Raw genomic sequence first — 27,220 nt, forward strand, 5'->3', positions numbered from 1 at the left:
TCGATTTCAGTTCCTGTTTCATTCTCGAGTGACTGGACATTAACTTTGTTGCCACTGTCAGCATTCATATATGACGAGAATCTCTATCTGGATCTGTGAAAAATCATTCCGTCATATTCTGCAAAAGAAATCGCAAAAAGCCTTCACACATTACTCTCATGACAGTTAAATGCATTCCATTCAGTATCTCTCTGTCTGTAGCCCTATGCTTTTACGCCTATTATGCAGTAGTCAGTCTTTCTTTGTAAGTTTCTTTACAGAGACTTTATACAATGGAGGACCCCCTCCTATGATGAACTGTTTTAGTGAGTAAATATGTATCTCCACTGCCTGATCAACTATTCTTTTAAACTTGAGCCAGAGTTCCTCTGCGTGCTCCTGTCCTGTGCTAAATGTTTTAAGTTCCTCATAGATATATGGCACTACTGCTTCTTTTATCTAATTTACTGAAATCATGCAACTTTCTACTTGCTTTAGTTATCGTTTGTACTTAGTTAATCATTGTTGCTAGAGCTACCTCACTGTCACTGACACCAGTTTCAATGTGAACATCGTCAATGAGGTCAGGGTCAGGTATATTTGTTGTCAACAGATGTAACATATTTCCACCATGAGTGGGGTTCCAATCAATCTACATAGTTTTCAGAGAAGGCATTTATTAATGGTTCACAAAATGTCTTGCGCCCATCACTAACAAAACTGTAATTTTCCAATTCGACTGTTTGATGCTTAAAAGTCTTCAATAATGATTGCAGTATAACTGTGGAACTTATAAGCGAACAGAGATCTTCTCTAACATCTTTGGATACATTAGATGGCGGGTCTAAGTCAACAGAAGGCTCAAGTTACCATTTTATGCCCACTGCTGGTACTGAATCTCGCCCACACAATTGTGCACATTACTTCAATTTCTGTCTGTGAATTTGAGTGTGTTTTCTGGTGCGACAACTACACCATCTTAATTTCCAACCAGGCTATCCTTTCGACATACAGTTAAATTTGCTCCTAAACTCTCACTGCTATCTTCTTCAGGTTTTAACCAGCTTTCTGTAGCTAGTTTTACATGAGTTTCACTCATCTTCAGGAGTGCTTAAAACACTGGTACTCTGTTGTGAATGCTTCAGCAGTGAACAACTAGGATTTTAATACTGCTGCATAGATTACGACCAGTGTTATCTCACATACATAATGGGTTATTTTTCTTGATTGAAATGCTGAGGTATAATGGAGGACATTATGCTAGTTTTCTGAATAGAAAAACATGAGACTACAAGGATTGAACTATCTTTCATGATGATAATTCACCTGTCCATGATGGTACTCTTTGTTAAATGGTAAAGAGAAGGATTTGCGCAATGAATTGGTGGTATATCAATCCTACTTGCCAGATTACGGACCCTCTGACTTCAAACTAGTTCCATATCTAAATTAATTACTTGTGGCTGGGAAATAGGAGTCAACTGACAAGACTAAGGTAGCAAAAGTGAAGCTATTTTAAGACCTCCCAGATTAGCAGTTGAGATGCAACCGAAAAGAAAAGTGCAATGACAGACAGGGATTACATAACATAACAAGTGATTTTTTAAAAATAAACCAGTCATTTGAAATAAAGCTGAGAACTCTTTCCACTGACTTCTTCACAACTGAACACTGCAATCACCAGAATCGTTACTGACAATGTAGATGGTACAGAGTAGGTGACTGCCACACAACATGCTTACACCAAGTAAAATACGATAATTTCACTACTCACCCTGCGTATATACAGTTCTATATTAATGAACATGTTTAGTAGTTACCCAAAAGTATGTGTGTGCATCCTCCCAACATACAACACGAAAATGACACATACTTTTTTTTCTCTTTACAATGCTAAAGATTGTTAAATGAAGCTCTAACTAAAGAGGGGAAAGCAGAAAGGTGGAAGGAGTATACAGAGGGTCTGTACAAGGGCAATATACTTGAGGACAATATTATGGAAATGTAAGAGGATGTAGATGAAGATGAAATGGGAGATACGATACTGCGTGAAGAGTTTGACAGAGCACTGAAAGACCTGAGTCGAAACAAGGCCCCGGGAGTAGACAACATTCCATTAGAGTTACCGATGGCGTTGGGAGAGCGAGTCCTCACAAAACTCTACCATCTGGTGAGCAAGATGTACGAGACAGGCGAAATACCCTCAGACTTCAAGAAGAATATAATAATTCCAACCCCAAAGAAGGCAGGTGTTGACAGATGCGAAAACAACCAAACTATCAGATTCATAAGTCACAACAGCTGCAAAATACTAACACGAAATATTTACAGATGAATGCAAAAACTGGTAGAAGCTGACCTTGGGGAAGATCAGTTTGGACTCCGTAGAAATGTTGGAACACGTGAGGCAATACAGACCTTACGACTTACCTTAAAAGAAAGATTAAGAAAAGGCAAACCTACGTTTCTAGCATTTGTAGACTTGGAGAAAGCTTTTGACAATGTTGACTGGAATACTCTTTCAAATCCTGAAGGTGGCAGGGGTAAAATATAGGGAGCGAAAGGCTATTTACGATTTGTACAGAAACCAGATGGCAGTTATAAGAGTCGAAGAGTCGAGGGGTATGAAACGGAAGCAGTGGTTGGGAAGGGTGTGAGACAGGGTTGTAGCGTCTGCCCGATGTTATTCAATCTGTATATTGAGCAAGCAATAAAGGAAACAAAAGAAAAGTTCAGAGTAGGTATTAAAATCCTCGGGAGAAGAAATAAAAACTTTGAGGTTCGCCGATAACATTGTACTTCTGTCAGAGACAGCAAAGCACTTCGAAGAGCAGTTGAACGGAATGGACAGTGTCTTGAAAGGAGGGTATAAGATGAACATCAACAAAAGCAAAACGAGAATAATGGAATGTAGTCGAATTAAGTCAGGTGATGCCGAGGGAATTATATTAGGAAATGAGACACTTCAAGTAGTATAGGAGTGTTGCTATTTGGGGAGCAAATTAACTGATGATGGTCGAAGTAGAGAGGCTATAAAATGTAGACTAGCAATGGCAAGGAAAGTGTTTCTGAAGAAGAGAAATTTGTTAACATCATTTCTGAAAGTATTTGTATGGAGTGTAGCCATGTATGGAAGTGAAACATGGACAATAAATAGTTTGGACAAGAAGAGAATAGAAGCTTTCGAAATGTGGTGCTACAGAAGAATGTTTAAGATTAGGTGGGTAGATCACGTAACTAATGAGGAGGTATTGAATAGGATTGGGGAGAAGAAGTTTGTGGCACAACGTGACTAGATGAAGGGATCAGTTGGTGGGACATGTCCTGAGGCATCAAGGGATCACTAATTTAGCATTAGAGCGCAGCGTGGAGGGTAAAAATCGTAGAGGGAGACCAAGAGATGAATACACTAAGCAGATTCAGAAGGATGTATGTTGCAATAGGTACTGGGAGATGAAGGAGCTTTCACAGTGTAGATTAGCATGGAGAGCTGCATCAAACCAGTCTCAGGACTGAAGACGACGACGACGACGACGACAACAACTATCTGCAATAGAAACTATACTCAATAGCATAACCACTAATAAACACGCAACTACATTCGCAAAAAAAATATATACATGAGATACTGATATACAACTGTGATGTCACTGTCAGTACTGAAACAAATGACTATCTCCAGGTATCTGTCTGGCACACAAAGAGTGTCAGTTAAAGAAATGATCAGAAATACTACAGGTATTTTATTATGTCGTCTGGTGAAATTTTACAAGAGCATATTGTCTATTTAGAGCTGTCAGTTCATAGCAATTGTTCACAACATACTTAACTTGAATAAAATGTTCAAAATATCCTCTGCTTCTACTCATACGAACTCACCAGATCAAGAGTAGTTGCATACATAAAAAAAGGCAAACTTTAATGTTAAGAAAACACCTGCAGCTGTAATTTTAAGAGTTTCTGTGAAGCCATGACCAGTCTCGTTCAAGTGCTGCATATTGACATGTATCCAGCACATACTGCTGACTGTGCTTAAATCAAGCCAGATTGTTGGGCTATACTATTGTCATACTTGTCAAGCCATAAGTTGTTCAGCCTATCACTTGGTTTGAATAAGAACCTAAGAATTTTTTTCCCCAACACAGCTTCAAGGAGTCTGGTAGTGGTCTTCTGTGGAAAGTTTTCTCAAAAGTTTGGACTGGATACACTGATTGTACCACTAAATTCATTCAATAGGTAGCTTTGATATCATTTGCATCACAAAACGTTGTGCATCCTACACTGCACCACCACTTACGGTGAGGAATGCTCAGGCTTGACTTTATAAACATCCAGAAAGAAATACTAAAACTTATGGAACCAATGGTCACATGTGTCAGTACTCAAGACCGAATACTTATTTTTTTTCGTCAGTGATTCCATTTCATTTACATTAGTCGTAATTACACTCCTGTCTGCTGCTTATTCATTCATTTTCCAGTCTGTCTAAGTAATTCTCAATTTGCATCTATTCACTGTTCTCTGAGCCTCATCATATTCTGAATGGTTTTAAAATTAGAAGTTTATGCCTCATCTATTAATCAAAACTGGAAATAAACACTAATGGTGGACCATACTAATCTTCTGATTTTCATGGTTGTTGTCATAAAGGTAAAACTTCTGTGCGATTAGGCCACATCACATTCCTCTTCAAACAGTTTCAATATTCAATGCACTGACTGCTCTGCTGGGATCTTCTTCAGGAGACTTTCGGTGTCCTTGCACTTGGCTGAACACTACCAAAAATCACACCCTTATTCACTTCCCCAAGCTGGAATTTTTATAGAAAATTTGGAACAGGAGGGGATAATGTGGATAACATCTGTTATATGTCTGCACTGGGAAGAAGACTGGACAAAATAATCCACAAGCATACTTCTGATTCTGCAAATAGCACAATATTTTGGTGATTGATCCAGCCACCATCATCACGAACTCCCACAAACAGCAGCAACAGGAGCAGTGCTTCCAGTAATAAAAGCAACAGAATCAATCATCAAAATATTATGCCTTTACGCACATCAACAGCTAGCAGTACATCCATAGATTTTTTTAAACCCAAAATAAGAAACTGAAGAACGACAATTAATTTGAGTGCTACAAACTTTGGTCTCCGATGTGGAATGGATCTAATAGGAATGTAATGGAGTGTGGCAAGATTGGCAACAATTATCCCTATAACAACACAGTAGAACCAAGTCAAGCAACAGTCTACTATGAACAATTTCAATATTTTGTACGAAGGGCTGAAAATCAGCTAGAAGCTAAATACAAACAATGCTATTCTCCATCAATATGTTTTCGTATACACAATCCCAAAATCATCATCATCTTGAAGCTAAAGTGAGAAATCTATCTTTCATTCCTAGATGTGTTGATCTATAGAAGACCTGACAATACTCTCAGACAATAGAGTGTAAAGGAAGTCTACAGATTCAAATAGTATTTAAACAGCAACTTGCACCACCACCCAGCCCAAAAAATAGCAGTGCTCAGCGAACTTTCCTGACGTGCCTTCCACAGCAGTGACAATTACAGCTTGGAATCAAATCTGAATTTCTTAAAAGAAACATTGATGGCCAACAGCTATGATCGCTTTTTCATTGATAGGACCTAAAAACAAAATTATATTAACATTGTCAAAAAAAGGTAATTAGTAACCTCCATCCCACTCAAAGATTACCATTAATTAGTAGAGTAAATGCCTAAATAAAATCCTTTCGAAAAATTGTATTGAGACTAAATTTTTCAGCCAGTAGAAAATATAGGACTCACTCTGGTTTACACTGTGGGAATCTGAGAAATAGCACTGTGTACGCTCATCACACTCCTAGTGAAGAAGTTAATAAATGAAAATAATGAAGGACAGCAATATCATTTGCGATCATAGGTATATGTATGAAGGATTTTATTAGAGTAAGTTTGCTGAAAACAGCATCATGATCAGAGTGGTAGATCACGAGATACTTCAATTTTAACTAAGCATGAAATTGTAAATTGTGGGACGCTGTGAAGGCAGAAAGCTAACATTGTTGTTTTAGTGGGATGGCAATGCACTATGACGAAGGGCACTACATTATCATGGAAGGCTGGAGTACCTGGTTACAAAAGATGTCAGAGGGCCGGCATACGGATAAAAAAGTCACAAATGAGAAGTAAGATGCAATTTTCAAGGGCACTCACCATTTGCAATCAACAAATGGTGAAGTTCAAGGAGGGGATGAATGATGAAACAGTCCATTCAGAAAGACTTTTTATAAGGATAAAAACAAAGTGAGATTTATTTCAAAGGGTGTTTCTAAAAAGTCTCCAATGGAGGAACCAACAGATGATACTTCAAATTTTCTTAGAAAAACTATCAAAATTGCTTGTCCAACGTCACAGTACACTCGAAAGTTATACTCTGTAACAAATCTCTCCTACTGCAAGCTCTTTGCTTTCCATATTTTGGGAAGTGGTGTAGTATGGACCAAAATAAGGAAAAATAAGTCCAGTAAACATGTGCTGTAAAATGGATACCTTGAAAGTTATGAGCACTTGTTCATTAGAAGAATTGTGTTTGAAAGTAGAGAAAATGAACAAATGCCCATAAGTCTTAAGGTATGCCTTTTAGAGCACATGTTTACTGGACTTTTTTTCCTTCTTGTTTTGGTCCATACTATCACTTCCCAAAATATGAAAAGCAAAGAACTTGCAGTAGAAGAGATTTGTTTCATAATATGAAAGATAAAGATTTGCTCATAGCTCTTTATGTACACATTTTAGAACCTGTGTTTACTTGACTACTTTGTTTCGAATGATTATTCCTGTCATATCCCTGAATACTGACCATCACTTCTGGATCACCCTGTATTGTTCAACCTACATAAGACAACAGAAGTTTGTGTGTCTTGTTTAAGTTAACTGTTTGGCACTTCAGGATCTAACTCTACAGTCACAAAACTAGTAGTGAACCCATAGACCAATAAATCTTCTCACATTGTCTGTTGCATTTATTTATTATTCAAAAGGTTTCCTACAGCTGTAGCTGCCCCATTCACCAAGCAATCTGGAAAGAACATACAGGTGAGATCAAGAGGACACTGAAAGAACAGATTAAAAAGCATGGGCACCACACTTGTATAAAACAAGGGGTGAAATCTGTGAGACACAACACCAGTAGTACTGCAACCACAATATACATTCCGATATTGTACTTGTGCTACCCCAAAAAATGTAAAATTTACAGAAGGAAAGTCTGAATAGTTGAAATCTCCAAGAACAAATATAATTTCAATAGAGACAATGGTGATTAGCTTTCAACTTGGTGGCTCCACACCATCACTGAGCCACAATGTGCAAGGAGTACAAACAACAGGAAGCCACCTTGGTGGCACATCTACATTTACATCTATGTGATTACTCTGCTAATCACAATCAAGTGCCTGGCACAGGGTTCAATGAACCACCTTCATGCTGTCTCTCTACTGTTCCACTCTCGAACGGCACGCGGGAAAAACGAGCACTTAAAATTTTTCCATGCGAGCCCTTATTTCTCTTATATTATCGTGATGATAAACAACCAATATTTTGGTAAACATTCCTTCATCTTCTTTCACTACCATATGTTTGATGCAACTCACCCAACAGTTTTTACCCTCTACAGTTCTCCGAAGTATCTTGAGGTTATTCCTTGATGTCATAACACTTGTTCTATCATTCTGTCCCTTCTTCATGTTAACATTTTCCATACGCTCCTTTCCTCACTGAGTCTGAAAAATCTCCTTTTACCAATTTTCTGTAACACTTACATCCCAAACACTTTGATTCTCTTCTTTTTCTGTTTTCTGACAGTACACAATTCACATCCATATGGTGCTTTGCTCCACAACTACACATCCAGAATTGTTTTACTCAAATTAATCATGATGACTAAAATAGTAACCTTCTTTTGTTCAACGAAGTCCTCTTCACCTCTGATAGCCTCCTTTGTATGTCATCCTTGCTTCATCTGCCGTATCATTTGGTTTCCAAGAAAGCAGAATTCTTTCACTTCATCTACTTCATAGTCAACCAATATTGAGGTTAATTTCATTACTAATCTCATTTCTGCTCAACCTTATCACTTTTTTCCTTAGTTTTATGTAAATCCATATTATATAAACAGGTCATTCCAATCAGTAGATTCTGTAATTCTTCCTCACTTTCACATCACATCACATCAGCAAATCTTATCACTGATATCCTTTCACTCTGTATTTCAATCCCACTTCTGAAACTTTCTTCTATTTCCATTACTACTACTACAATCTATAGATTGAACAGTAGGGACAAAAAACTGAGTCCCTACCTTACACCCTTTCAATTGGAGTTCATTCTTTATCCTCCACCCTCACCGTTCTCTTTTGGTTTTTGTATGCACTGTGTTGTATATCGCCTGGCTTCAGATGCTTACACCAATTTTCCTGAGAATTTCAAACATTTTGCACCATTTTACATTATCAAATGCTTTTTCTAGATCCACAAATCCTATGAATGTGTCTACATTTTTGTCAAGTTTTGCTTCAATTAACAAGTACGTCAGAACTGCCTCTCTGGTGCCTTTGCATTTCCTATATCCAAATTAATCTAAATCAAAAATACCTTCAATTTTCTTGTTCATTCCTCTGTATATCGTTCATACAGAAACTTTCACACAAGAGTGTACAGCTGATTGTATGGTAGTTTTTGCACTTATCTTCCCTTGCTACCAACTGTAGTGTGGGGATGACATATTTCCAGAACTGTATCTACAGTCACATAGATTCCACAAATCAACTTGGAAAGTTGTTGGTTGCCATTTTTTTCCCAACGGTTTTAAAAGTCCCGAAGGAATGTTATCTATGTCTTCTGCCGCTCTGATCTGAAGTTTTCCAGACTAAATTGAGATCCAAATACTCGACGCCCTATATCTTATATCCAGAGGCCTGTGTAGATGCAGATATCTGCAGTAATTGTTACTTTGTGGATAAAAGTGTGCACTGTTGCCGTTATCCATGGGTTATCTGCAAATGTCCACAGCAAGAACTGTTTTGTAGTTTTAAAGAACAGTATAAATTTTGTTATAAGTGTTTGTCAAATTGTGGTACCTGTCGTTACTGCTTGAATTATTACTGCTCTTCTGTTGTGATGTTAGCTGAAAACTTGAAATCTGTGGGCCCAGGTAAAGCAGAAGTCTGATCCCACCTTTACCTTCTAGCAACAGTCACTTCAGCTGCACCCAAGGGACCTGCACCTATGACTATACACATTGCCACAACTTTGTCTTTCACCCGATCCTTGAAACTCATTCTGGATTACAACCCTGGCCACTGGCTACCAGACAAGTGCAAGCTTTCAAGTTTCTGCTGCCTTCAGTCAACACTTTGTACAGGCTGAGTGAACATGTAAAAAATGTGTACGAATAAACATTAGCGAGGTTGCATTAACAAAATGAGTACCACGGACATCATTTCATGTAAGGTGAAATAACATTACTGCCAGAAGCCCATTTGAAATCACTGATTTGGAAGAAATTTGCTTATGTATTTGATGGCAATGAGAAAATCGAAGATGTAGTGGTTTGTTTTGTGGGTAGAAAAATGTGTTCTTACAATTGACGCAAAACTGGGACTTCAAATTTGTTGAAACATGCATGTGAGGCTGGACAAAGTAGTGTAATTACTTTCTTAAATACTAATAAAAACATAAAAGTTCTTGAAGTCCCACTGAATTTTAAGATAGTTTTACCAAAAAGCTTGTCTTCTTGTCAGCAGACATTTTATCTTCAGATGGATGGAGATCGATTTCTCAAGACAGAGCAGTTTGTTTTTTATGTGAGGGCCAAGTACAGTGCAGAGTGTGCTAAGAAATTACTACTTAATCCAACCAGCACTTCAAGAATTTTGAAGGAAACCACAAATCATCTATGAGAAGCTGTTTCTAGAGGTGAAGAATGTTTCCAATATGGAGGAGGGTATAGGATGATTCATATCACAAAACAAATTACTTGGCAATAACTGCCCATTACATTAATGGTGAAGAAGGAAAACTTGAGAATTGTATATTGTGCACCAGATATTTCAAGAGTGATATTTTTAAAAAAATATTAAGAAAATACTGAACATAAACTGATAAAGATATCACAGTTGTTCTTTTTTTCAACACTGTGCGAACCATGTTTGTTGCTGATAGTGGCCCGAACAGTGTAGCTGCACTTCTCCAATGTTAAAGACTCCCTCATGCTCAGCGCACATCTTAAATACTGTGCTGGCGTACACAAATCAAGGAGATATCAATGGTGATACATATGATGTACAAAGGTTAATAAATTCTTGTCAATCACTCACAACTTTTTTTTAAAATGATCAGGTGTTCATAAATTCCTGCAAAGGTACGGAAACGGAATGTGGACACACAATGGGACAGCAAACTAGACATGCCTGAGCCAATTAACATGGAGTGGTTTGAACTTCTAGCAATTCTGTGCTGTGTCGTCCGAACAAGACATAGGCACCACAAAAGTACCACTGGCGCAAAGATGCGAGCTGGTGCCAGTACCATAGAGACTCACCACTTGAGTGCATTCCACCAGTGCCACGAGAGCGTTGAGTATGAAGATATTGACTTCGCTTCGGCCATCTGCAGCCCGAGTGCAATCTGCTAATGACCGGACAACAACGGACAGAAGCCTACTCGGAAGATGGAAGAATAGCTCTCGCCGACTTGGTTATAGATCATTGTCCAGGGCTGACTTAAGCAGGGGACCTCGTCTAGTGAACTCTTAGAAGCGAGCAGACAGTTGTTGTAAATTCCATTTGCTATGTACTGTGAAGTATTCCTATGATATTTGCACCTAGCCATTGGGGGCCTTTTGTTGTGTTATATCGCATGCAGTGTTGGAGACTTCCTTATTCAACTACTCACAAAGACAAGTAAACCCTTTTAACTCATTTGTGTGACTGTTACTAACTTTTCCAAGTATACCTCCAACTCTTGATCTCTGACCAATTCATTAACTTTTACTATCTGAAATTTACTGTAAAACTCAATTAGTCTTTCTCCCCTCTCATTGCTATTAGTGAGCCCATATGCTTCCAGAACTATTTCTTCTATTTACTTCTATATCATAGCATTCAAATTACCCACGATATCCACATACACAGGGTGTCTATAATTAAAGTTCCAGTTCCAAAACACTGTAGAAAGAGAACCAATGCCAAGAATGATGTCAAAATTGAACAGCACATTATTGACACAGGGTGAAACGTCATGGACCAAAGAAAATTTGACCAAGATATGACCAATAGATGGCACTGTAAGCATCCGGATGTGAACACCAACAGACATGTGGCACATGGGTCTTCCTCAGTTTGGGATGCCCAATATGACTGTCTCAATCAAGTTTCATGCGCTGCTGGTAAAGTTCTTTCACGAGAACAGTGACTGCACGCCACTAGCCCTGCGGAAATTCTGAACACTTGGAGAAACTGACTACAAAATTTGAAAAGACAGGTTCTTTTGAAGTGCAATATGGCAGAGGGAGGAAAGCAGATGATCCAATGTCTATCGAAGATGTGGCCACAGCATTGCAGGAGGGGTCCAGTGGTGGTGTGCAAACATACAGAGCACATGGAACTGCCTGCACGTTGGACACACCTACGAGCATAGTGCATAAAATCCTGTGAAACATCTCCCATTGTTATCCCTACAAAATCACCCATGTTCAGGAGTTGCTTCCTGCTACCCCGGCAGCAAGATGAACATTCACTTTGTAATTTCTTGCTCGCATGGAAGTGGATAATGAATGGCCAATGAATGTTCTGAGGACAGATGAGGCTCATTTCCATCTGCAAGGACATGTGGACATGCAGAATATGGGCAACAGAATATCCACATGTACATCAGCCAGTATCACTTTTTCCTGCAAAGATGACTGTTTAGTGTGGGTTGACAGCACTGTTTATCGTAGGGCTAGGCTTTCTTTTTTTTTTTTTTTTTTTTTTTTTTTTTTGAGAAGGGGTTCTGTTACTTGTACAGTCATCGGCAAACACTATGAGAGTCTTTTGTGCAGTCATTGCAACCTTTCAACAGTGTGGATGCAAGGGTAGGACCATTTTTATGCAAGATGGCACTCCTCCACACATTACGCAGCCCCAGTGAATCAGCTGCTGCACACGAATTTCAGCATTGCTAGAAATATCAGCCACCATTTCCCTACAGCCTGGCCATCTAGATCATCTGATCTTAATCCATGTGATGTCTTGCTGTGGGATTATCTGAAAGATTATGTGTACAGTGCTTCAACTACGAATGTAGCCGAGTTGAAAGCAAACAACACATACCACATTCTGAACGTGACCCTCCCCCCCCCCCCTCCTCAAGACAATCCGAACTGTTGTGTAACAATAGTATACTGAACGTATCTCGCGCCAGTCTCACGACAGAAACAGATGTCACTCTGCTTTTTATGTGGTTTTGGGCATGAGGACAATTAAAATTTGATGCCATTTTACTTTATATGTGGTATTTGGCCTCAGGATCATTAAAAACTGACGGATTTCTACTACGTGGTTTTTCAATTCAGCACAGTTAAAAACCAATGTCTCTCTTCCAATATCGCACAACTCACCTTGGTGGATGGGCTTACCTAAACAATTGTCACAACTGTTGGCTGCTGAACTTGTGCAGCCATGTGCACTGAACATCATGCATGGTGCAATGGGCAACTTAAATCAAAGCTGTTGTATTGCAATTCATTTGTCATTTGTAGGCAACCCCATTTATGTTAAGATGTTTACAAATGCTGCTAATGAAATTTTTGTTAAATTTCTTTTTGTTCAAAGACTTTTATCCCAGTGTCAATAATTTGTTGTCCAAATTGGGCATCTTTCTGAGCAGTGGTTCTCTTTCTATAGTGTTTTGAAACTAGAACTATAGCTATCATCATATCTCCCCCCCCCACATGTGTACCTGAGTGTACCTGAACTACTGTTGACACTAATTTATTGTTGGTTCTGATGAAAATATATTCCAATCACTGAAATGTTCACTGTGACTCATTCTCTGCCTTCTTATTAATAATAAATCATACTTACTTTACACCATTTTCTGCTGCTGTTGATATGAATCTACACTCGTGTGGAGGGGGGGGGGGGGGGGAATTTCTTCTGCTTTCACGTCATGGACCCACTCTATAACTAGACCGATTGTCTGCATTTTCCTTTTCAGGTTTTCTGGCTTTACAATTACAAAAAGTACCCAAGACAATTTTTACTCATCTATTTATATCTTCTGTTGTCTATCCATTCACTGTCTTCAGCTGTCCTAAATAAAAAATTCAACTGGTTCTATAAATGTATTGTTTGTTTGAACAATTTTTTCTTCACTTTTCTGATTATATATTATTTTACTCTTACCGTATGTAAGTTTTCAGATCTACCTTCAAGTTTTCTCTGATAAAATTTTCCATTCACTGTGATGTTGGTTTATCTGCACTAGAGAGGAACTTAACGACTGATCAGCCAAATGTGTGTGATGCAAAAATCTTCATTTACCACACGTTCTTTCACTGTTTCCTCGCTGAAGTATCTGAAAGTTTCATCTAGGATTTCAGAGAATAGTTTAGATGTGAAAGATTCTTCTTGTCTATCATAACTTTAATTCTAAAGGATGTGGGTTTTAAGATTCTGACAAAGTCAAATGGAAGATGTAGCATTGATGTGCATGTCCTTCATGAACAACTTCACATATCTATGTGATGTAGCAGCAGACTAAGCCCATAACTGAAACAGTAAAATATGGAGTGAGGAAACTTTTTATCACAGTATCCCAGTAGTAAGAGCAGTTTTCTTACTGTGTTCACAGCAGAGGAGCAAAGTTTTTTGTATCTACTTCTGCCAAGAATTTATTTTCAAATTTTGGATCCATTTATACACAGATGAAGACTTGAAGCTGGAAGATAAATGGCACATAAAAATTTATTTTTATTACTTAACTGAGTAACCCACAAAGAAAAAAGAAAAAAAGCACTACTTCTTGGCTGATAAGTAAATTGATCTTTTAACATTTAAGGCAAGAATGCAACAAGACTCTGTAATTCAACAAAGAGTGGCAGTGCAGAGGACTTTGTTGTGGAATGAGGAACTAATACAGAACCTTAATCAAAACAGAATTGTAGCAGCACAAAATGACTGGAAGCAAGGAAATACAACAATTTTAAATATAGAAAATAACACTTTCAGAGGCTGAAGATGCACGAGAAGGAATTGAAAATAATAAATTAAGTACAAAATCTAATGAGATAGCCACACTGGTATAAAAAATAAACATAAATATTAAAAATAAAATTTAGAAAATATGTAAACATTATTTCAAAGATTAGTGTCGAAATAAATCACTTTACCAAGAAATGACCTACTCATAACCTCAACACCATCCAAAAAATAATATTTAACCTTCAGAATTTCATAATTACTTTTAAAGGAAGCAAGAAGTCTAACACCATTAAAATTACAGTGGAAGCAACACAGGTTGAAGAAGTTAGAAACCATTAAAACTATATGGAAGAAGTTGCAGAAACAGAGATTGTATTAATGGTGTGTAAACAGCAAAACACCAGTTACTACACATGAACGAGAAGCATTCAAAAACTCTGTGTCAAAACTGAAGAAGCTGAAACTGAATACCAAATACCTAAAAAATGCAATACTGTCCACAAGTGAAGATGTGCATGCTTGTGTACGGAAAAAAATATTGCTATTGTTAGTCAAAGTCATTCGTACGGTGCTGAGCACTGGCAACAAGCAGTCATTACATATATATAAATCTTCTGAAAGCTACATTATGTAACATGGCTGAAGGTATGTTATACTAATATTAGTAATGACCAATCCTATTCCAATTTGCGTACAGAGTGAGGAAAAAATTACTATCTATATGCCTAAGTACACATCCCAATACTACTTTCATGATCCTTATGCACGATATACACAATGGGCAAAATAAAACTGACCTGAAAACATTTACAACAAGCACTGACACCTGACTGATCCTTGTCGCAAAAGATGTTGGAAATGGCCACCACTGATGTGGATGCAGCACTGTGCTACATTTGAGACGTGTATAGCAGCTCTGGGAGGAATAACAGCAATCACTTTTTCAATGTTCTGCTGTTTCTCTTCCAGCGTGTGAGGGTTATTCGAGTACACCTGATCCTTCAATTCGGTGTATACGACAAAATCACACAGATCAGGCAATCAAGGTGGCCCTGAGATTGCACTGTCTCTGCTCACTGTCCTCTTTTCATTGAACATGTGATGCACTCTTGACTAGGTTATCTAGGCAGTGTTTTGTTGCTTCATCTCACTAGAACTATCTCATCTTCTATGAGTTGATTGACATACGGATTGAACTGTTTCCACACATACTGGTAGGCATTAACAATGTGATGAAAAAAATCATCTTACACTGTAGACACTAGACACTGAGCACCAAACGCCAATTTCTAAATTATGCAACAACTCTTCAAAGCACTGACAGGTATTTTCTGATGGCATAATGGCACATTTTCTATTAGTTCACATACCATGACAGAATGAGTCACGTCTTATCTGAAGAAATGAAAAACTGAGGATCCGAAAGTCAGATTTCACTTCACTCAAACCACTGGCAAAACTCAACATGATAGTTTCTCAGTATGCTTTAATTTTGGCAAGAAAGAAAATCTGTAAGGATACAGATGCAGGTCCTGTTTGGAAATCTTTCGACAAAATTATCTCTAAATTTACTACTACAAAGATAAATGATGTTGACATTTCACCAGATTTTGTTCTAGGTTTTCCTTCAATCTAGAAATACAAGGGTGGTTTGAAAAGTTCTCGCAATCACAACGAGAGGTCAGTGCTAGTGCAATGAGTTGTTCGCATGATATTCATTGGACTGTTGTCTGTAAATACATATCATGTCAGTGGTCTTGGGAGAGAGATGTGGCTTTGTTGTTGTTCCCACCTAGTGATTTGTGAAGATGGAAAAGGGGGGGGGGGGGGGAATTTCGAGATTTGAGCAGTTATTAAGTACTTTGTAAAGGAAGGTATGAAAGCAAGGGACATCCATGCCAATTTCCAGAATATACTGGGGGACTCTGCTCCTTCATATTCTACTGTTGCCAAGTGGACAACTGAATTTAAATTTGGTCAGGACAGCTTAGATAAGTGGTCGGCCAAGATGTGTCACTTCTCCAGAAACCATTGCAAAAGTGTAAAAATGGTCATGGAGTATCACCAATTGAAAGTGCATGGAATTTCTCATGCTTGCCAGATATCATCTGAAAGGGTATAGCACATTTTAACTTAAGAATTAGAAATGAAAAAATTATCTGCAAGATGGATGCTGCGACTCTTGACGCTGGATCAAAAATGCATTAGAATGGACATATCAGAACAATGTTTTGCCAGTTTTAGGAGAAACGAACAAAATTTTTTTCACCAGTCTGTGACCACAGATGAAACTCGGGTGCACTACTATACCCCAGAGACAAAACAACAGTCAAACCAGTGGGGACACACTGATTCTCCACCACCAAAGAAAGCAAAGACAATTCCTTCAGTGGGAAAGGCCATGGCAACAGTGTTCTGGGATGCAAAGGGGATTATTTGCAGAGTATCTCCCCACTTGGCAAACAATTACTGGATAATACTATGCTAACCTCCAGGACAAATTGCAACAACAGGTACACAAAGAAAGGCTAGGTTTAGCAAGGAGAAAGTCATCTTCCATCAAGACAATGAGCACCCTACATGTGCTGTCGCCAGGACAAAATTACACGAACTAAGGTATGAATTATGGCTACACCCTTTTGTTCACCTCATATGGCTCCGTTTAGATTTTGATCTCTTCCAAAACTGAACATTTTTCATTGTGCATGAAGATTCACTTCAAACGAAGAACTGATAGCAACAGTTGACAACTATTTTGCAGAAGTGGAGGAAACTCATTTTTGAGATGGGATCAAGGCACTAACATCGTTGGACTAAGTGCATTAATCTACAAGTATACTATATTGAAGAAGAAAAAAAAAAAGTCTGTGATTTAAGTACTTTTTTCCGTACCGATAACTTTTCAAACCACCCTCGTATTTTCCAGTGTTCAGACTTTTTGAATAGTTCACCATTTTGTTTTAATTTGCTACAGAGCCCGTTTCACATCATTTTGCCATTAACTTTTGCACTACAGACTTCGCTGGAAGTTTTGCTAAAACAGTTCCAGTCAAGCTCTTGTGCAATCAGTTCCGCGTGTTTCCCAGGAATTACACTTGACAGTGAACATATGCTGTTTTACCATGAGCACCATTTTGTGTTGCATTCAATTTGTCATTGAAAATGTTTGCTCCTTACAGTCACCCAAACACAATGAAATGGTGAGGGCAGAAAATGCAGAAGATTTGCATGCCACATGGCACAGGCAAGTAACAGCAACCGATTCCTGGATCTGTCATAGTTTCCAGCATTTTCTGTGATTGACAGTTCTCCTGTTCATTACTAAGAGTTGATTATGCATTGATCTCGTGAATATTATTCGGGCCAATTTCATTTTGCCCATTCTATATGATTAAACCCTTGCACCATATCCTCAGATACTGGTTATCTGAATCCCCACCCCAGACTTGCACAAGGTGCTTCAAGGTTTCTATGTACTCTAAACAATATTTATTATCTTGCAACAAAAGTTGTGAACAAAAATCTAAGTCCCATGTGGCAAAATAGTACACACAATGAATTAGAGTAGCTGTGTTGCTATGATGTGTTATCTTATGAGCAGTGACCTTGCTGGTCATATGCTGAGTGGGCTTAATCAGTTGATTTCACCTGTAAAGGTCATCTGACTATGATAAAGGGTAAGTAATGTTGATGTACCTTCTGCATATGAATCACCATTGAACTGCCACAAAGTTCTGTTGCACACGATTAAGTAATACTGTCTTATTGAGCTTGTGCAAATGGTGAAACAACAACAGCATCCTAAAACTGCGGCATATTGGTGCTTCATTACCTTATCAGTGGTTGTACTGTCACAGAGCAGGTGGTTTGCACTGAACATATGTAACTATGATGTGAGCACTTTCATACACAACACTGTTAGTACTGACAGCATGGACATTGACATATGAACCTGCAAATTAATGGTATCACCAAAATTCACATACATTCTCATTAAGGAGAAACTCAAATGGGCATAATTGCAATCCAAACCCAAGTGCTTTCTATCTCTCTCTACAAACGAAAACTTGCCTTTAAAATGTGCCTTTCTTAACACAATTTGCATGTTAGTCAATTGCTACAATCATAAAACAAATACGATGTGCCACCTACCACATGAAACTGCCAAACTATACAATTTTTTTTTATACACTATGTTGTACTATTGTCTTTACAGCCATAATATGTGCACTAAGATTAAGATTTTATTAACAGTAAGTAACAATTCATGCACTTTCATGAACTACTAATGATCAATTTTTCATTTTTAGACAATACCACAATAGCTACTTTTTTCCACCACAAAAGCAATTTTTTCCAGAAAAGGGAATAAGGGGACAGCAAATTTGGCCACTTTCAGACAGCCTATCAATTCTTTTGAATGACTTAAAAGCGAAATAATAAATAAACCACATCTCTCTCTCTAAATGCATATTAGCAGAAATTTAACCTGGGAACATTGTTCAATTTCAGTGACTGTTATACAGACAATCTTTTAACAGTATGTGGCACAAGATGTAAGATCACCAAATGTACTGAAGTATTTTAATCCTTACTTCAGTTATATAAGATCTATGAGAAATAAAGAAATGTTCATGATTAAAATGTTAGTGCCGGCACACAAAACCAATCATTCCATAAGTTCACTCAACTTTTCACAAAATTAAAATTTTCTTTCTAATTGAAACTTCTGATCAAAGGACACCACTGTGATCACAAATGACCATTTCTGAGAAAGGGTGGTGTCAGGTCTAAAGAGACTGTTTCAAAAAGATTTCTTTCACAAGCTTGGCACAAAATATATCATTAAGCAAGTCCACTACACAGAGAGTATGTAACATCTAATATCAGATTTATAGATAGTTGTCTCATTCACATACATTCTGATCTTTCAATACTGTATATTTTGAGAGTATTAACTAAAACAATAATGTACCCTTAATTCATAAATGACAAGCAAGCAAGTTGGATGATTTAAATATTGATTTGAATGCATCAGTAAAGATAGAGTCCATGTAGAAACCTTGGCTGGTAGATGCCCAGACAGCAGGGCACATGTGGGGAGAGCAGTAGTAGTGGGAGTTACGGGCAAGCATTTTAGCGGAAATGTGGAGCAGTGGAGAAGTGCCATTCTAAACTAAAGCCTACATCCACATCTTTTGTAAATATTAAATGGAGTCCCTCCATGCCCACACTTGCTTGGTGACCATCCAAAAAGATGTCACCTTTGTTATGGTTAGTATCTAAAAAGCATTTGGCCGAAAATGCAGGAATTTATTTCAACTTGGCTTGTTAATCATTTGTAACTTTCAGAGAAGTCATGAGTGGCAAATTTTGAGTAAAACCTATCCATTTCTCTGGTTGCCATGTTAAATTTGCTTCTTTTGCCAGAACACAGCACATTTTGTGCAGTCTCATTTCATAAACATGTTGTGTAAACAATTTCAACAGAATTCTGAAACAGTGGTTTATTAAGTTTGTTAAGAGAGGAACTAAGGAAAAGCAAGGTCAAAAGGTCATGAAAAAGCACATCCTCAGTACAAAAAATATGTAACATCTTCACTTCTGTTCCAAAACCCATAGCATTTCTTGTTTCACCAGCTTAAAAATTAAATCCTTTCATCAAACAAGCCTGTAGTTAGTGAAATAATACAGCTGACGATGTGGCAAAATACCCCCCCCCCCCCCCCCCCTCTCTTTGTGCTATCAATTGCCAAATAGCATTTCAATATCTGAAACTGTCGACGAAATATGAGAAATGTTGTGAATATTTCACTCTCGCTTTATAGCTAGCATGGCGTGATAATAGAGTGTGCTGCATCAGATCAGTTTTCTCGGGATTGGTGACAAACACTTCTACCAAAGTCTAAAGAAAAATTCAATGTGTCAGCTAAATTTCATATGCAGCAACATATTATGTAATAAGCACCAAAAGTAAAATCACAGTAATTCATTGTAAACTTTTCTGAATTTTGCACTGCGTCTTACTACCACATAAATATCACAATAACTATGACCATTAATTAAATAATGGGCACATCATAAGGAATCTGACACACAAAGCTGTAAGTACAGCAAAAATGAAATAATTATACCAATAGTTTCTGTAAAACTGTTTGAGAAAGATTGCAGGGCATGTGCCTCACTTTTGTTATTGCCTGCTGGCCGAAAGGTGGCAAACACTTGTCGGCCTCCCCTTCTGAACAAAAGAATGAACTCGCCTGGCACTTTTGGACAAAAATTGGTCGCTGTGCATCGGCCACCGTATCCTATGTGGTCTCTAAAGCTGTTTACCATGTGAAGGTTGGTGTAAACAGCACAATGCTTTATTGGGCATGATCCTATTACAGGTGGTATGCCATTGTCTTCCTTCAACTTCTAAACTGACTTACTCAGCCAGTTCTACAGGCATGTGTAGTGTAATGTGAAGTCCTGGACATCTGTGCAACTTCGCTTGTTTCACACAAATAAATCTTTGTCAGAGGTGAAAGAACCAATAAATTACATAAAAATCCCAAAACTAACTGAAAATTGATTCCAGGCCTATTGGGTGCTCACTCGTGTGACCACAGAGCCATAGCGAACACCCAATAATCTTCACTGAATTGATAGGCATAAGCATAAAACTGACTCTCTCAAACTATTAACAAGCTGTCATATCACATAAATGAGCAAACATAAAGAGAATGTACACAATTAGCCCTTTGAAAGTACTTGCAGAAATTATTCCCTCCAAATATGTTAATATGTACAGAAAACTAAAACTAATGAATGTTCATGTGAAATACATATATCCAAGAAGATGATTGAATACTTGGGTGTAGTTCCTTTACAGCTAGCTCAACTACACCTCAAATAAGGTGCCAAGGTTATCACTTGTTGCTCAATTTTTATTTGCCACAATGATGAGCACAACATTTTATTAACTATGTGAAGATGTGCAATCTTTTCTGTTGAATTGTGCAGATGAACCCTAGACACCCTAAGATGGGAATACAAGAATTTCATTTAAACGATCTGAAGCTTCCCTTGGATTTCACATGAAGATCCCAATATGCCATGCAATATACCATTTGAACCCAGTGTAGTACTGCTAACAGCAAACAGAAGAGATTCCATTTCTTAAATGCAGAAGGGGAAGTTTTACTGTTCAGAGCAGTCTGAACAAACATCCCATTAGCACTTCTCTTTAAGAACATCCTCCTCTGAACTGCTTGATCCTGGCTAGTGTAGTTGTTGACAGCAGCAAAACATGCTGCTATTATCTTTGGTACATCTTGTAGCCAAGAGACATAAGCTTTTGAGGGCAGCTCTTTTTGGGCACCTTTTGCATTTTCCGGAAATCCTCCTGACTGACTCCCGTACTGAGGTTGACGGCGTGGAACTGTTTATGGTGTTGTTCGGTAATTCCTGCAACGGACTATTGCATGGGATTTGTTAAGAGTGACAGTAATACACTATGAGTCACTTCACATTTCTGCAAGGTAAGATTTGAAAATTTAATATGCATATGCATACATACCTTGACAAGAGCTCCAATGACACCAAGTGAAGTGAGACGTAAGTACTCAAATGGCCTCGTCTTGCTCACAGTGTGTAAAAACGGATACAGGAAAAGAGGAACATGTGCTGAAAGGAATGCTGAGCGGGTTTCTGGGTGAGATGCAACACATTGCAGCAAGGCTAGTGCATTGCAAACCCTGTTGGACTGGTGGGCTGTAAGTGATGCAGGGTTAATTGCGGGATAGATATTCACAATTTCCTGGAGAAGGGCAGCAATTGTGCCAAATGAATGCCAAAGCATAGGAGCCAGATCTGGTACAACTTCACGTTTTTTGCTGTAACAAAACAACGTACCCTCATAAGACATTCTTATATACGAAGTAATTTGACAATACTGAAAAATTAAAGAAAAGAATACTACAAAGACTTAAACAGAAGTGTGGGTCTATAAACTCAAGACAGTACACAAAAAATAAAATATAAATTGTGCTAGCATTATGTAGTCTAAGAAAAAATGCTCCATTAACAAAATGATAGCATGTAAGTTGCACCAAAAGCAAAAATTTAACGTTGGACACTCTCTCTCTCTCTCTCTCTCTCTCTCTCTCTCTCTCTCTCTCTCTCTCTCTCTCTGCATGTGCTTGTGCGTTTGTTTTTTCAGATTTAATGATAGCAACACACTTAAAATGTTATCTGCACAAAAGTAAAATCTTAATAGCACCAGTAAGCTTTCTCAAAGCCAATCACTGCATCTCAAAGTTTTGGGTCTATCTGTTCTTACTTAGCAGGAGAATAGCCCAACTTAAGACAGAATGGGTACTCCAAAAATATTGGGGCAACCAATATGACTTACATGTTCCTCGAAACTGTCTCCAAACTAAATCAAAATTCTCCGAAAGATAGATTTACATTACAAGATTAAACAATGGAAAATATGGGATGGAATAACAACCAATATGAAAGGGCAGATTCTACTCACAACATACACAATGCACATAATCTATATTCTGAAACTGTTACTCAAGTGATAATTGTTGGCCATTGCCATTCTGCAGATAGAGATGTGAAACAAGTGACCATAAAACACTTAGACAGTCTAAACATTGAAATAACATGCTTGAGTCAGCCGTAGTTTTTTCAATTGTAGATTGAAAGAGATTTCTCCTTAACAATTTATTCTAAACCACAGATGAATTTTTGACAGAAACAGTCATTTATACAGAAAAAAATCACTATATGACGAGCATACACATTCCCCATCATAAATAATTAATCAGATAAAGGACAAGATATCAACAGAGGAAAAAAAGAACACTAAAGGCAATTCTATAGTGTGTTCATTAACTCCAGTTCCATGTTTCTAATGTTTATATGACACGCGATCCAAGTGAATATCCATAACACTGACAGACTGATATTTCTCAAGGAAAAGAGTTCTCTTTTAAAGAACTAACATGTTCAGGAAACACCATGTATGTTAAAACTGATTGCTTTTCACCATACATGATAACCTACAAATAGTACTGCCTTGTGAACATGTAGATAATATCTTTCTAGACCTCTGAAGAGTGTTTTCGCAGCGCACAGCACTACATAATTAACCAATATCCAAAATATCATCATACAAAGCAAAATCATTGGCTTATAGTAAATATCACTGAAAATCCAGTGCGCTACAGTTGATGCCCATATTTTCAGTAGAAGTGTGAGTTACATTCACTGTAGCCCATTGAAGTACCGTGTGACCACTAATATCATTAACATTTAGAATTAGAGAAGGAGATATATTGGCATCAGGACCTCCAGCCAGGACAATACACTGTGTGCATATTTATGAAAAATACCAGTACATTGGAAATATTAGTGAAACCTCTGCTGAGCAGAAGGCTGCTTTAATAAGCTTTATGCACCCACATGGCCCAGCAAATTTATTTTATGTGCCACCAAGGAGTGACAAGTGCTGGGACTGGAATAGCTCATTACTGTATTATTACATCATTAGCGACAACATATGGCCGGCAGTATAGTTTTCCTCATGATAACAGTAAATTAATGTAACATATTAAAATTCAAGTAGCTTGAAGTAAACGTAAGCTGATGATCCTACAAGACCTCTTCTAGCTTTGGCCTCTGACACTTAAATCTATCATCAGACTTGGAAACCTGTAGCAAAGAAACCCACAAGTGGCTGCTGTTGCACAGTTACTGTGCGTGGCACTTGTGACGATGTGGATGCCGGGTTTCTCACTGTGAAAGAAACCAGTTGTGGTTAAGCCACCATGGACCCTAGCAGCACATTTATACAATTTTTCATTAGGACACTCATGTTCAACATAAATTGCCAACTTTCGCAAACAGAAAATATGTTATACCTTAAACAAAATAAAAAAAGACATACTCAAAATTCTCTATAACATGATTCCTTTCCAAAAAATGAGCTTCACCTTTTACACAAAGTAACAACGGTTTAAAACTTGAAGGCAGTTTATTCTGTGTGTCCTGCAGCTGTTATGCAACAATTTTAGTGTCCTGATCTCCAATGCCTTAGTAATGTACAATTACATTATCAAGTTAATAACTTTCTTGATTCTGTAGTTTATATAGCAGAAAAAAAAGAGACTGAAATATGTCACGAGGAGCCACAACAAGGAACACTCCTTTTTCAGTTCTTGTATCTCCCTTCATATTCAGGGGTGCACTGTTGAAAGCTAATCTATGGGGTCAAATTAATTACTGTGCCTCCACAAGTATCACACAGGCAAAAAAAATTTACTTGATGTTCATTACATTATTTGTAGTGAACTTCTGGAGCCTCCCACATTGTTGTAGAAGCAAGGAATAACACTAAAAACTGTCATAAATAAAAAAGACTGCATGAAAGGAAAGCGTGAAATGCAAATGGAAAACTTTTATTCACTGGGAAAAAGAGTCCAGGAAAGAAGCGTATTTCTGTTTTCGATACCACACACAAGGCACATGACCTACCCAGCTGCAGGCTTTTGGAATAGTCATCAAATGAAAAATAAGATCAAGAATAGCATCTTTGACTACTGAACCAGAGAATATTAGTTTTCAAGTTTAATGCCAGCCACTGGTTACATTTCAAATGAAAAAAAATTATACTTCATGTCTGCCAATGGCCTCGCCAAAAGAGGGCTGAGAACGGGATTAGAGTTCAAAAACCCTCACAATCTTTGGGTGGGAAACTGCTCAAAGACAGAAGGAACTCCAGTGATCAATGACAGGAGATTCAGAAGGCTTCAAAAACTATTTCATTAAAGATGACAAGTATCCACAGGAAATATGGACTGTAACTGAAAAGTGTTATAATGATGTTTCAATTGGTAAAAGATTCTAGATTAGTCTCCCACTTGGATGTCCAGGAGGGGACTGCCAAGATGGGTGGGGGGTGGGGGGGGGGGAGGCAAAGGGGGGTGATAATGCGAAAAATATAATTACCAATGAAAGGTTAACATTCTTTACATTAGAACATGGGAAGTAAGATGTTTAATATGATATGGAAACAATTAAATCTCAAAAATAAATGTAAATGCTGAAACCTGGTGTTGTAGAGATGATTGAAGTGAAGAAGACAAATGTAGGGTAATATCAACAGCAGTAAAAAATGATGTAAAAGAAGAATAATTCACTTTGAGAGGACATGTATGACAGGATGAGTTACTCTGAACAGTTTGGCAACAGGATTATTCTACACCTAATCACAATCAAAATAATGCTAACAGCTATAATTCAGGCATACATGCTAATGTCACAAGTAGAAAATAACAAAATAAGAATAAATGAGGGAACTCAATAAGAATTGTGAATTCAAAGGGCATGAAATTAATAGCTCTGGGGATTGCAATACAATATGACAACAGTATAGTATTACTAATTACAGGAGAACAAAGGAGCAGCAAAGGGATTGAGAGAGAAGAAAGGCTTCTTGTGTTTTAAAATAAATTTTCAGTAAGTAATCATGAATATACTGATCAATAATCACAAGAGGAGGAGAAAGATGTACACTAAAAGTCAGAAGACCAAACTCTACAAATGTTTATCTTGAGCACTGCAATGAACAGAAGTGAATCATTGGCAGTGGAAAAACAATAAAATAAGAGAATCAAAGATCTTTACACATGGTGTCAAGGAACAATGCTGAAACGTAATTAGATTGGTACTGCAAGAAATTAGGAGCTTCTCACAAAACTGTCAAGGAATGGAATATGTTGTAAAGATAATAGTTTTAAAAGGTTATATGAAGATAAAACGCGTGTTAAGACATCTCTGGTACTACAGGGTGCTGCCGAGGGCAAAATTCTTAAGTGAAGACAATAATTAAAATACAAACATGAAACAATAGATGATTTTGTGTAGGTGCTGCACTGATATCAAGGTATCGCAGGAAAGGAAACTGCAGCAGACCTCATGAAACCAGTCATAAGAGTGGCTCTGAGCACTATGGGACTTAACAGCTATGGCCATCAGTCCCCTAGAACTTAGAACTACTTAAACCTAACTAACCTAAAGACATCACACAACACCCAGCCATCACGAGGCAGAGAAAATCCCTGACCCCGCCGGGAATCGAACCCGGGAACCCGGGCGTGGGAAGCGAGAACGCTACCGCACGACCACGAGATGCGGGCTCATAAGAGTGATGACAAAAAACCACAAACGTATGTCGGCAGACACAAAACCATTCAGACATCAGATCATAACACATTCGTAAGACTGATATGGAAATGCAACAGACAAGCACAGGAAATTCATAAGGGGAGGCAGTATTTTGTTGAATGATGCATGATTTTATACAACTCTGTTACACAAATTATGAAAACCGATATTTTCATTACAATGTGCAACAGTACTACACCGTCTACTTATCTCCCACCTGGGTATCATGGGAACTATTCATCACTTGGTTTTGCAGCTCTTCCAGTAGTACTACTTGCAGACAATATTTACTCAATATCATGTTGTCTGTTACACAAACAATAGTTTTTCATATAAACTCAAACATGTTTCACCATCTTCCTGCCTCAGTGAGTATTCTTTAGTCAGTTCAAGAAAATATAAAATGTTTTAAGTAATAATTATTGTAACCAAAGTAAGCCTAAAAAGCAGCTTTTCTCTGCTTCTTGTAATTAACTTATTAGGGGTTATTATTGGGTTATGGAGGATCTCCTGTACATAATTCAATAATGGTAGCCTGTAATCAGCAGTTAAATGATTTTACAATGAGTTACTTTCGTAAGTTTACAAATATGCAAAACTATTTCACACTATATTCTGTGATTACTTACAGTTAGTCTTACAAAATCATTTGCTGCTGCTGAAGAGTGTGTGTGTGTTGTGTGTGTGTGTGTGTGTGTGTGGGGGGGGGGGGGGGGGGGGGATGCGCGCACCTGTGCTCTTGAGCACAATTTTCCTTGAGTGATAGTTAT

The 27,220-nt window shown here is 37.8% G+C and overlaps 1 protein-coding gene across 2 annotated transcripts in view; it reads right to left on the reverse strand.

The window, feature by feature from the left end:
- LOC126354092 (CCR4-NOT transcription complex subunit 9) overlaps nt 1-27,220 on the reverse strand; it is a 65,605-nt gene that overhangs the window by 24,315 nt on the left and 14,070 nt on the right. The window contains exons 3-4 of one of the 2 annotated variants that reach the window (XM_050003477.1): nt 21,793-22,108; nt 21,595-21,690 (exon numbers count right to left, since the gene is read on the reverse strand). In XM_050003477.1, the coding sequence (XP_049859434.1) occupies nt 21,595-21,690; nt 21,793-22,108 (412 nt within the window). The remainder of the gene's footprint in view (nt 1-21,594; nt 21,691-21,792; nt 22,109-27,220) is intronic. The other variant, XM_050003478.1, reaches the window with a different exon arrangement.

The sequence above is a fragment of the Schistocerca gregaria genome, chromosome 3 (genome assembly GCF_023897955.1).
Source record: "Schistocerca gregaria isolate iqSchGreg1 chromosome 3, iqSchGreg1.2, whole genome shotgun sequence".
Lineage (NCBI taxonomy): Eukaryota > Metazoa > Arthropoda > Insecta > Orthoptera > Acrididae > Schistocerca > Schistocerca gregaria.